At 31.3% G+C, this 13,327-nt stretch overlaps 1 protein-coding gene across 1 annotated transcript; it reads right to left on the bottom strand.

Moving 5' to 3' along the window:
- Positions 1-144: 144 nt before the first annotated feature.
- LOC145330665 (uncharacterized) lies at positions 145-8,811 on the bottom strand. Its single transcript, XM_080175328.1, has 13 exons — positions 8,722-8,811; positions 8,038-8,140; positions 7,089-7,183; positions 6,813-6,844; positions 6,483-6,550; positions 5,171-5,281; positions 4,707-4,761; positions 3,134-3,233; positions 2,895-2,949; positions 2,471-2,532; positions 1,842-1,902; positions 1,314-1,426; positions 145-252 (listed from the first exon to the last, which is right to left on the bottom strand). The coding sequence occupies exons 1-13, from the start codon at positions 8,770-8,772 to the stop codon at positions 163-165; spliced, it is 996 nt and encodes a 331-aa protein (XP_080031454.1). The 5' UTR covers positions 8,773-8,811; the 3' UTR covers positions 145-162.
- Positions 8,812-13,327: the final 4,516 nt, after the last annotated feature.

The raw sequence follows: 13,327 nt of genomic DNA, 5'->3' as shown, positions 1-13,327 counted from the left end.
AAAACTTAAAAACAAACGTAAAAAGCTAACCAACTAAGGTAATTTTTTTTGGGACGTGTGGAAGTTCCCCCTCCCCTCCCCCCTCTCATCAATGAGTCCTTAATGAACCAAAAAGGCTAATATTAAAAGTTTTTTAGATAATCTTAAAAACTGTGCAGGTTATTACCCAGTTAAACAAAACCGAAATAATGTTAAGCTATTAACTAAATCTATTAAGATACAACAACTTTCCTCTTCTGTTTTTCGCATTTTCTAAACATACAAGAAAAATGTAAATAATATAATATCAAATTTTTGTTAGTCTGCATGGTTATTTACAAAAGTTTTCATGGCCTGACCATTAACATAATTGAACCACTATCTTATATTAAACTAGAAGCCACGCCCCTAGTGGTCTTTAGGGGCTTTTGAGATGGTGAGTGGGTTGAATTCACCTCCATTCCAATCATTTTAGGTTCAAACATAAAAAAGTAAAAATATTTTTTTTTTTTTTTGGGGGGGGGGGTAAATTTTAAGTAGTTTTAAGGTGAAGGAGAACCAAATCGGTTCAGCAGTTAGCGAGATTCTTCGCTACAGACAAATATAGCTTACTACTTTATGAAATAGGATAAATAGATATAGCTGATAAATTATTAAACAAACTTTTCTCATAACATTTTTAAAAGCGAAGCTTTTCTATAATTAGGGTCGGTCCGTCCGTCCGTACGTCCGTCCGTCCGAGATAGATAGCTTTTATTCGTTAATTTAGGCATGTTAGAATTGTCCTATCGATTTCAAACTTTGCATGATGATTCCTGTAGTAGTTGGGTACGATTTAGAAAGCGTAGCAACTCTATAATCATTACCAGAATGTCCGTACGTCCATTTTAAACATGTTGATTTTTCTACTTTTTTAACAACAAATTTTCAAGTGTTTTAATTATCCGTTTGATCTGATTTTTGGTATATTGATTCCTGGGACAACAAAGAAAAATATTATAAGCGAAGCAACTCTATAATCAAGTCCAAAAATGTAAGTATGTCCATAAACATTATCCTGTTTTTATGCAGTTTTTCAACAAATTTACCTACAATTTTGATTCGACATTTATACATTTATGTTCCGATTTTTCAGTTCAGATACTATACAAGTGTTAATGTCCGTTTGTCCTACCGTTTCAGTGCTTCGCTTTTATGGATGTTGTCATCCTTGTTTTCATACAAAGACAGATATCATTCTCTTAGTTCCCTTTCTAATCTAAATCTGGTTAGCTTATCATTCATATTGCTTCGCTAATTATGGACATAACTGTCCTTATTGAAATGGTTATTACCTTCCATGAGATAGGTTTAGGTGTGTAAGGCATGTATCCAGAATTTTGTAGACCGTCCAGAAAGCCCGGGTAATCAGGACACAATGTCTTACTTTGACAGGCATTTATTATCTGGTGAAAATTCAGTGTTTTATTCCAGTTGTTAATTTAGTAATAACCAAGACCGAAAACGGTCATAGATGTAGAGGTAGAGAGAGAAAGAGAGAGATGTTGTTTGTTTGTTCTCTCCCTCCTAGGTAGTTTGAACACAAAGATTACAAAAATGGTTTCATTTTTTTTTAGATGTTTTAGTTTAAAATCTAATAAAAACTACAAATAATAATTTCTATCCGTTATTACAAAAAAAAATTGGAAAATTGGAAAACTAAAAATAGATATAAACTATAATGTCATATAATCTAATCGTGATATATAAAATTTCTTATTCTAGGAGTCAGTTAGTAATTGAGTCAGTGAGGGAATCATAGAGATACTACACAATCATCTAATGACTGCTAGGAACTTATTTGAAAAAAAAACCACTTTCCTCCATGAGTATGTAGGGGATGTAGCGCTTCTTTTCTCTTGTCTCTAAAAATCTACGAATTGCCTTAAGAAAAAAATAAAGTAATTTATATTTCAAAAAGAAAAAAACCTAATATTCATAAATTGTGATATTAATTCATTCCAAGGATAAAATAACTCTCTTCAGATTTTAAAAATTTCTTAAGTTGAAAGGTTTCGTGATTTTAAATACTTTTTTAGCAAAGCTTTTTCCACAATAAGGTTTTGTTTTTTAATTCTGAGCGGATATCTAAGAATATCAATTTCAGCATTATAAAATTGTCTTTTTTTATTTGAAAGTAGAATAATGATTCCTTAAAGAATTAGATATTATAGATACTCTATAAATTAGGATTTTTACCAAATAATACCAAAATTAAATTTTTAATACTTGATTTAGTTGTCCTATTACTATGATTTTAAAAATTATGAATATGGAGGATATTAGATACCATATAAAAAGGGAAGCATCTTTACATTCATTAATAGTATAATGTCAAAATATTTTTTTCTTATATAATACTTTCACACACCCTATAATTATGAATGGTCGTTAGTCCCTCCATCTGATTAGCAAGGCACCGCTTTTATGAATGGTCGTCGCCTTGTTTTACCTTGCATTCATATCCCTCCACGTCCATCTTTAAAGCAACTGGCGTATTTTCAGGTACTAAATCTAAAACAACATTTTCGTATATTCAAAAAAGAGAAACAGAAAAAATCCAAGAATATGATCCCACAATAAAATTTTTGTCTCCACTACCATTTGACCAAAATTTGTTATTCTTCCCCAAAATAAATAACAGCCAGAAATATCATCCTCATATAAAATAAAGAGGATGTTTGTCTGTCTTTTAGTGTGTACCAAATGATCTCACTAACCGCTGAACCGATATGGTTCTTCTCTACATTGTAGCTTTTTTACTTTTTCTTCTGAAACGAACATTAGTAGTGGGTGTGGGTTGTTATAGTTATATTGAATAGTTATATACATGCTTACTACATATGATTTCAGCATAAACCAAAATGGATTTTTACCTAAAATATCTTCAAACAAAACTGCTTCTATCACATCGGGTATTCTATTTTCTTCCTAAAAATCATTTCAAATTTGTTTTGTCATTCCTAACCACGCGCCTTTAAAAAAATTCAATTTAACTTTTCAACAAAAACAATAAATGCCCTTTTGTTCCAAAATATATAAACGTTTTAACCAATAATATGGCAGGATTGTATTCTTATTGGTCTTAGATCTGTTATATTTATTCCTTGAATACCTTTTTATAATTTTTTGAACAAGTACAAACTTCTTGCATAACAGTAGCGCCAGGATTATTTGGATCTACACGGATTGGCTTCATCGTAGTATAATCATCACTGAAAATTAAAAAGTATATTTCAAAATTAAAATGCAGGTTAAAATGTTCAGTGTCAGTCAATTAGAATAAGTTTTTGAAAATGATTCCACTTACATTTATACACATATGTACAGGGTGAGTCAGAAAAAACTGAGTTTTTCGATTTTCAGAAACAACCAGAAGGAATACAGAAAAAATAATTATATATCCTTGTTCTCTGTACAAAAACACATCAAACTTGTAAAAAGTGTTTTTCATTATCTCTAAAAATGCGGCCTCTATGATAGGTGTATGGTGTCAAAAAATGCCTTGTGTGAAAAATGTTGATCAAGAAAAATTAAAATAACTCATCTATTTTGTATAAAAAAAATCTTAAAATTTCAATATTTATTTAGAAAAAGTTCTAAGAAAAGTACTTTAATGAGTTTTAAAGGTGAAATGCTTTTTGGCGCCTCACAAAAGCATTTTTAGAATACTGCAATTTGTCATTTTTTCATATTTCTTGATTGTGATGCATGTGGTTTAAAAGAATCTTCTATAATAACGTAGCCTATAGTAAAAAGAAGAAGTAAAACTTTTTATTTGACAAAAAAATCTCTTAAGATAAAAAAGTTATCAAGATTTTAATTTTTAAAATGAAAATTCCTTTTAGAAACCCTACCCTATTTAAATGAAGTTATTATGGTGGATTATAACACACAAGTATAATTTGTCAAGGGGGCGGATATTTTGGAGATTAAATACAGTCTTGCACCAAATTTAGAGGAAATTCAGGGGAAGGGGGTAGGAATTTAAGTAACAAGATGAAATATTTCGGGTCATGAGCTGGTTTTCCGGTCATGGAGAATTAAATCTTAACAATAGATTACAACAAAACGTTTGATTTATAATGTGATAATTAAATTTAATTAAATTGTATTTATAAGATGTTAAATATTTACAATATGTTGAATGCAAATTTTAATAATCAAAAAATATATTTGTTTATCTTTTTAGAATGGTAGACATTTTTTATTATTCATAAATCTACCTAAAAAGTACAAAATAATGGCCGAAAAAGTCATCACACACACTTTTGAAATATTTATGCTCTAAAAAGCGCCGTTGTTTTTAGAGATATTCAAAAACACCTTTTCTAAGTTTAATGTATATTTTTATAGAGAACAAGAACCTATAATTGGTTTTTCCATATTCCTACTGGTTGTATCAGAAAATCGAAAAACTCAGTTTTTTCTGACTCACCCTGTACATTATACATCAAAGAAACAGGATGTTTATCTGTCTAAGATTGTTCAACAGGGCTATTTGAATTAAGGAGGGGGGTGGTCATAGCCCCGTGAGAAAAAAATCAAACATTTCTAAGGCCTATGAGAAGCTACCTTGCAAAGAAGAACCATATCAGATCAGCGGTTAACAAGATCCTTAGGTACAGATAGACATACATACAGACAGACAAAGATCCTGTTACTTTATTATAAGAAAACAAATGTACCTGACAGCGTTTAAAATTTGGTAAATATTAACATCAGGAGGAATATCATTTATTTCTGAAATATAAATAAATTATTAATTAGTTAGGTCTACCCTACAAGGTCAGTGGGTGTCATCCCATGTTTGTTAAACATTCGTCAAAATTATGATTTTTAATAGGCCTGGTACCCAAAATTTTATATAAACATTGGGTAACGTTGTTTAATCTTAATGTGTCAGTTCAAACTACAACTGGCAACCAATAGTTTTACTCTACTAGAAGGAATATTTTTTTTCCTAATTAGCGATATAAGATATCTCAATACCAAAATATAGAATCAAACATCATCAAATTCGCATAAATCGAAAGGCAAATGCTTTACAATACTTATTAATAGATACCAAAATTTAGATTAACAATAGTTTCAAATTTATAGGAGATTCTAACACCAACTTCAGACAGAGAAGCTTAATGAAAATACTTACGAAAACTATTAAATAGAATGGCCTGGTTCCTTAGAATAGGATCAACAGAAATGACACTATGGTTGAGAACAGCCGCACCGAGGGAATATGGTCCTGAATTGCTTCCTAAATCTAGAATAAAACAAGGATGACAACATCCATAAAAGCAAAGCACTGAAACGGTAGGACAAACGGACATTAACACTTATTTAGTGTCAGAACTGAATATTTAGAATATAAATGTATAAGAGTCGAAGCAAAGTTGTAAGTATATTTGTTGAAAAACTGCATTTCACATTTTAGGACTTGATTATAGAGTTGCTTCGCTAATAACATTATACTTTGTTGTCCCAGGAATCAATATACCAAAAAGCAGATCAATCGGATGATTAGATCACATAAAAATTTGTTGTTAAAAAAAGTAAAAAAATCAACATGTTTAAAATGGACGTACGGACATTTTGGTAATGATTAAAGAGTTGCTACGCTTTATAAATCGTACCTAATTACTAAAGGAATCACCATGCAAAAATTGAAATTGATAGGACAATTATAACATGCCTAAATTAATGAAAAAAGTTATCCGTTACGGACGGACGGACGTACGGACGGACGGACCGACCCTAATTATAGAAAAGCTTCGCTTTCAAAAAACACGTTCTCTCATCTATAGCTGAAAAAACTTAGATACCTTTATGAAATCTGCATTGAGAGTCTAAATTTTTTTTTTGTAATTGGCAGTACAATGTCTTATCTATTAATGGTATTTATTTGTATTACAGCTTTCCGACAAAGCCCATATTGTCCTATTGTGACGTCATAAATTTCGGGATGGGGAAAGAAAAAGAGAAAGGAGAACCAAATTTCTCCAATCTTCTTTTAAGAGATTTTCTTTCCCTCTTCCCTTCTCCTATCCCGAAATTTATGACGTCACAACAGAACAATATGGGCTCTAACCAGCTTTCGAATTAGTAAATTTTCATACACTAAAAAGTATGAATTGAGTCAATTCGGATGGAACTAAAGATCAGACTAACTGTTTTTTTCCAGGAATCTTTAAGTTATTATTTCGGGGAGGAATAATGAGTCTATGAGCAATATAGCTTGTGTAAGTAAACAATTGTACAGCTTATTTTTTAAGCTCTTTATAGTGCCTATAGTATGATGCCATTCTGCTCTTCTAGTCCTACGGGGCTTCTCTGTACCCAATATAACCTAGCCTAATCTGACTAATTGTAGGACACAAGCACATGAAAAGTGCCATCATTATTAGGGGGGGGGGGGGGTTGTGCTCTACTAGCCACTTTGGAGGAAACCACCAATTCATTCTCACCTATTACCCAAGAGTTAGTATATTGATGTGCAGCTGTTAAAAAATGCTCCATCATTATTCTATCATATCTAAAAAAAAAAGAGTAAGACAAACGTAAAGCAAAGAAATTTTTAGGTTTACTATTTTCAATAAATGTTAAAATTGTTGATTATTTTGATAATATAGAGAAGCTTTTTATAGTGCCTATAAGAAAATGTCGTCATACTGGCCTAACATGGGTCAATTAAAATGTATATTGTATTGTATGTATATGTATTGGTAATTTAGTCTGTGTATTGCATGACGTCATTTTTATAGGCACTATAAAAAGCCTCATATCTTAATACTTACGGATAATAATTATAGAACCAGGCACTGATAAACTAATAACAAAAGAAGACATTATATTAATTTTAGATAAAAAAAAACTTTTTTAGAAAGAGACAAATATAGTTTTTACAAAGGTTTTTTAAAGTTGTGTCTAACTGTTTCAGGAATAATGAAGCAAAGTATGAAATAGTTACAAATATTTCGACATACCTAAATCAACGATTAAAGCTATCCTTTGCGCACGGAAGGACGGACTCAGCTTAATTACAGAAAGGCTATGCTTTAAAAAAATTGTACCTGATCATTTTCAGTACCACAGAAAATAAAAGAAACATTATACTGGGTGTAGGGAACACTTGCTCTACAAAACATGGCACTCTTCCAACTATAATCTGATACAATTTTATGTATTAGCGGCTAAGATCTTGGTCAAAATAGTTTCAGACATAATAGCCTAAAATAGCCTCAGGACAAATTAGCATCGGGACAAATTAGCATCAGGACAAATTAGCATCGGGACAAAATAGCCTCAGGACAAAATAGCCTTTTAAGGAAAATAGCCTCAACTAATGATAATGATCATGGCCGCAGCGCTCAGCCCTCTGGCCTGTTTAGCCGCGGGCGCTCGGCTCCCTAGCCATATAAAATGACCTAACCTAACCTAAAAATTGTAAAACTCTACCAACACTTTTTTTGTAAAATCCACGAAATTCTAAGCCACCTATATATAATTAAAATTTGAGGCTATTTTTCTTAAGTAAATGTCCTGAGGCTATTTTGTCCTAAGGCTTTTTTTGTCCTAGAGGCTATTTTGTCCTGAGGCTATTTTGTCCGAGGCTATTTTATCCAAGATCCACAGACTACGCACCCAACAGGCCCTTTAAAATTAGGGGAGGGAAGAGTGAAGGGGGACCCCTTACTTTCAATTTTAGTTTTAACAAGAAAAAGTTTTAAAACACGATTTCTCACTTTATTAAATCTTGATTGATTTGTTCAAACTAGCAGTGCCCAAACTTTTCAACCATTAAGTTTAATCTATATTTGGAAATAACATATATCTAGATAACTTGATTGAAAAAAAAGTCACGACACCACGCAATGAAATGTATTTTACAATTCAGAAAGCTGAAGAATTTAGAAATATAGTTAGAAATTTTGAAAAAGGAAATTGGCCAACTTGAACTAATTTTGTTATTAAATAATAACTTAACCAAATTAATTGTTTTAAAATTGTGAAAAAGTTTACCTTTTAGATTAAACATGTTTATTTTGTTTGATGTTTCTGTATTTAAGTTTAATGTGAGAGATGCAACTAAAAGGATGAATATGACAATTGACTGCTTCAACTCCTAAATAAAAAAGGATGACAAAAGCTATAAAAGCAAAGCAATAAAATTAGTTACAGGATAAACGAACATTACCCCTTGTGGAGTTTCACACTTTAAGAGTAAAATATTAATCTATAATTCAAAACAAAATAGTAATTAAATTTGTTGCAAAACTGCTTGAATACAGGATTCGGTACATGGACATACTTGCTTATAGAAACGATTCGCTTATAATATTGTACCTTGTTGTACAAGGGATCATCAGTCTAAAAATCAAATAAAAAGTATATTTATAACATACAATAATATTTGATTTTAGATTCAAAATCAGCTTGTTTTAAATGAACGCACAGAATTTTTGTTAACAATTACAGAGTTGCAACGCTATGTAAATTGTACCTAACTGCTAAAAAAAACTATCGTCAAAGTTTTAAATCAATAGGACAAGTCTATCATACCTATCAAGCCAGTCATTCTAACAGTAAAAGCTATCAGAGTTCCTCGTTTTCAATTTATTTCAAATAAGGAGGATGAGGTTCTTTGGCACTTGGAGGAAAACTAGCGAATGACTAGAGAAGCTCTTTTATTTATTGTAGGTTTACCTTTGTCACTGAAAACTTTCTCTTTAAAATATTAAAATTCAAAAACTTCATTTTTATTTATTTTTTATTCTGAAATAGTAACAAAATTTTTAAAAAAAGATGAAAAGTAGCGAAGCACCAAATAAATCATGGATGACAAACCGACATAGTGAGTCATTTAGTTTATGTCTTTTGTAGCTTGACAGACAGACCAACGTACCAAGTAAGTTGTATATTACACTATGCTACACTTTATAACAAATAATAACTTTATCAACTATATTTCTCCTTTGTTGTAGAAAGAACAAATGTATATAATTGGTTACCAAAATGAGACTGCCTGCAAATCTTTAAAATACACTTTTGCACACTCGCTTGGTTTTAGCAGTATTTTAGCAATGTAGCAAATATTTTTGCAGCAACTATCATATACTAGATGTATAGAGAATCTTTGCAAAAATTTCAACTGTCTATCTAAAATAGTATCCTAGAAAACTTGCCCCCAAAGAGACGGAAAAACTGACAGACGGACGGTCAGACTTATAGAGTAGCTTCATCACTACAAAATATATAATCGTTAGAATTGAAATTAACTCTATTCCGGAGAATTTAAAATAACAAGGATGACAACATCAATAAAAGCGAAGCACTGAAACTGTAGGACAAAAGGCCATTAACACTTATAAAGTGTCAGAACTGAATAATCAGAACATAAATATGTATTAGAGTCAAAGAAAAATTGTCAGTAAATTTGTTGGAAAACTGCTTGATACAGGATAATGTTTATAGACATACTTACATTTTTAGGACTTGAATATAGAGTTGCTTCGCTTATAACATTATACTTTGTTGTCCCAGGAATCAACATATCAAAAACCGGATCAATTGGATAATAAGATCATATAAAAATTTGATGTTAAAAAAGTAACGAATATAAAAATATTTACTTTTTAACTTCTTATTTACAGTAACAATATCTCTTTACAACTAGAACTACTTTAAAAAGATTTCTTTTTTATTTGTCGCATCATGTAGTACCATAGACAGCTATCCGCGGATAGTAAAATTACATATATAAGATTAATTCCAGTTGTGTTGTCGTTAACCTGGACCAACAAGAGTGGAATTGATTTATGGTTTTTTTTTCATGGAAAAATGTGTATATTATATGTTTTATTTATTTTTCAGTATGGCTCAGAACCGGATCAAATCCAGCGGATATAAATAGGATTCACGGCCATACTGGAAAAAACTTCCTAGTCATTGGACGTTCATCATCGTGTGTAATAATTTATTTATGCAGTCTCAGAACATTATGTTTACAAAGAAATGCAATAAATTTGGAGAAAACTTTTAGGAGTTCACAAAAAAAATTTTCCAGATGGGACGCTACTCTATAAGTGAATATGTCTTGCAATGAACAATGGTGAAGCTCTCTTTTCTCTTTTAATCTCATTTTGTTTCTCTACTTTTCTCTCTCTTTCTTTTGCTATCCCTTTTCTCTTACCTTCTTTCTCTCCTCCTTCGCAATTTAACTTTCTCTCTTTCTCAATCTTTCTCTCTTTTTCATACTCCTTTAAGTAAGAAAATAAGGATGACAACATCGATAAGTAGCTAAGCACTAAAAATTTCAAGAAAGAAAAACAGCTACACAAATTGAATTATAGAGAAGATTTTAACTTGATAAATGAGGAATAATTCATAAAATCACGAAACCTTTCTTTTTTATGTATGACCAAGAGACTAAGAGACTGACGGACAAAGTAAATTATACACTTGATGCTCATTGATACATCTTCATCAAATATTTCAACCGTCTATCTCCAATAGCAGCCGAGAAAACGCATTTCCCCCATAGCATAACAAACGGATTGACGGTCTGACAAAGTAAATTATAGAGATTAGAAATCGCATTGTCATGCGATTAATTTGTATTCTAAAGTATACTATATAATATAACTATTGTCATTAGTAAAATTGTAAAACTTTCACTAATCCTTATAATAAAGTAACAGGATGTCTGTTTGTCTGTCTGTTTGTGTGTAACCGCTGAACCGATCGGGTTCTCCTTAACAGGGTAGCTTTTCATAGGTCCTGGGAAGGTTTATAACTATTTGGGGGGGGGAGGGCACCACCCTTCCAAGAGAAAACATGAAATTTTTTTTTTACGCTGAGAGATTCCAACGCAACATAGCTAGGTATCGTAAAGACTTGAAAGCAACCTAGATAGGTATCGTAGAGACTTGAACCAAAAATAAACATTTAAAGTGCCACTACAGGCCTCTTGAGGCGAAGCTGCTAGTAAACTTATAATGTGACAGGATGCCTGTTTGTCTTTAGCTTAGAATTTCGATGAACCAATATGGTTCTACTTTACAGATTAGCTTTCGGTCCAGGGAAGGTTTGTATCTATTTTGGGGAAGGGTATACCTACCTTCTCAATAGAAATTGCTCTTGGAAAATAATATCCCACACATACTGTTTCTTTAAAAGATAAAATTGTAAAGCGGATGATTAGCGTCCCCCCCCCCCCTTATTTGCATTAAAATAAAGAAGACGAAGAAAGTCTCTCAATGACGTCATAAAAATGAGGGATGAGGAGAGGAGGAGTGGGAAAGAAAACCCCTAAAAAAGAGATGGATAATCTCTCGTTTTTATGACGTAACATGCTGATTTTTTGAGGGACTTTCTTCATCTTGAAAATAAAGAACAAAGAAATAAACCTAAAACTTTATTTACAAATGAAAAAATTTAATTTAAATTCAATTATCTGTATACTGTATTAAATCATAATCTGATGAATATTTGATGTGTGAATCTCTTTGTATTAATTCATGGAGTGGCTTGGCATCTTTATGTATAAACATTATATACATCATACAACTCTGCGGGTAATTCTATATATTAGGATAATTTTGTTGTATTTTTAATTAAATATCTACAATTACAGGGTTTCACCACAATTTCAAGTGATTATCTAGCGAACTTAAAAGCATCATCTGCTTACATTAATGCTATACGCATATTATTTTAGTAACACCCAAGAGAAAACCAACACTTACATTTTATTACCCATATGTTTAAATCCTGAATGTGAATGATAAAAAGTTGTGCTTGTTTGCCCCCCCCCCCTCTTATTTTCATTCCAATTCAAAATAAATTATAAGGGAGGGATATTTATGCTGAACAAAGCACTCAAGGGGGGTAATTATAGTCGCGGTCCTGCTAAAGGGTTTGCAAAAAAAAAAGCGGACATCTTTAAAATTGAAATTGCGCAGCTTGTGTTAATAGTAAAAAAATGTTACGCATACCGTTAGAACCGCTAACAAGATTTTTTTTGGAAATATGAATACAATTCCTGTGCTACGTATAGTTAGGGAGCTACATGTCAAAATGTACCAACTGACTTAAAACTTGACTTGCGAGTAAATTATGGGACATTTTACCACCTAGCTCCTAGATTATTTGTAGCACAGAAACCGTTCTTATGTTTCCAAAAAATACAGTTCATAGCGGGTCTAATGGTATGCGTAACATTTTCTGCCATTAACACAAGCCGCGCAATTTGAAATTTAAAAATATACACACGTCTTTTTGCAAGAATTATTGTCTAATATTTACTAATATACTCGCAAGTCAAGTTTGAAGTCAGTTGGGACATTTTAACACGTAGCTCCCTAACTATACGTAACACAGGAATCGTTCTTATATCTCAAAAAAAAGACTTCTTTGCGGTTCTAACAGTATGCGTAACATTTTTCTACTATCAACACAAGCCGCGCAATTTCAATTTTAAAAATGTCCGCATTTTTTGCACACCCTTTAGTTTAGTTTTAAGCTTCATCTCACAAATTAGGGATATGCCAAAGTAGGTTTACAAACACCATATAGCCGCAAACGTGCCCTTTGCTTCCATAAATCAATAAAAATACACTACTGCCGAGCACTGTCATTGGGGATTACGCAAATTTGTTTTAGATTTTAATTTTATTAAATACAACAATCTTCCTTTGCTTTGTAGCTTTGATGCATCTCCTAAAATAAAATTTTAAAAAATCATTAAAGCCATTAATTGCAAATTTAACATGATGATTATTATAACGATGAGGTACAATTTCTGATAGTGTAGCAACTGTTAATATATCAGTGTTACAGCAATTATGATAATTTTTTTAAATTGATAAAGTTAACTTTAATTCTAGGACAATAAGGCAAAAAGTGATGTCAAATATCTCTATAATCAAATCTGAAGGTAAAACATGCGTCCATATTATATTCAAGCAATTATACAACATATTTATATACTAGTTGCTTTGCCCCTAGCTTCAAGGGAAGAGCCAAAAAAACAGCTAAATTAGCCTAAATCCACCCAAAAATATTTATAAAGCTTTTTTGATATTTGTAATTTTTTTAGTTTTTCAATAATTTTTCATGAAATAGAAAAGATATTACAAAACTGATTACTTGGTATTGTAAATAAGCTGTTTTAGTATCTTAGGTAAAAAAATCTATTTTCCAAGCATTTTTCACAAAGTTATGGCTACATACATGATCGAATATATAAAAAAAATTTACAGACTTTATATATTATACCTGCCAGGTGAGGGGTTTGGGAGCAAATGGCATA

Source organism: Acartia tonsa, chromosome 10 (assembly GCF_053477335.1).
Source record: "Acartia tonsa isolate MP-2025a chromosome 10, ASM5347733v1, whole genome shotgun sequence".
Lineage (NCBI taxonomy): Eukaryota > Metazoa > Arthropoda > Copepoda > Calanoida > Acartiidae > Acartia > Acartia tonsa.
This window is presented reverse-complemented; position numbering and strand designations above follow the sequence as displayed.

Bases quoted from the DNA above. Each gene is read 5' to 3' on its own strand.
- LOC145330665 (XM_080175328.1), bottom strand. From the start codon at position 8,772: ATGAAGTTTTTGAATTTTAATATTTTAAAGAGAAAGTTTTCAGTGACA. The intron at 8,141-8,721 runs GTAAACCTACAA...TTTTTTATTTAG, and splicing joins GAAAGTTTTCAGTGACAAAG to GAGTTGAAGCAGTCAATTGT. The intron at 7,184-8,037 runs GTAAACTTTTTC...AAATTGTATCAG, and splicing joins AAACATGTTTAATCTAAAAG to ATTATAGTTGGAAGAGTGCC.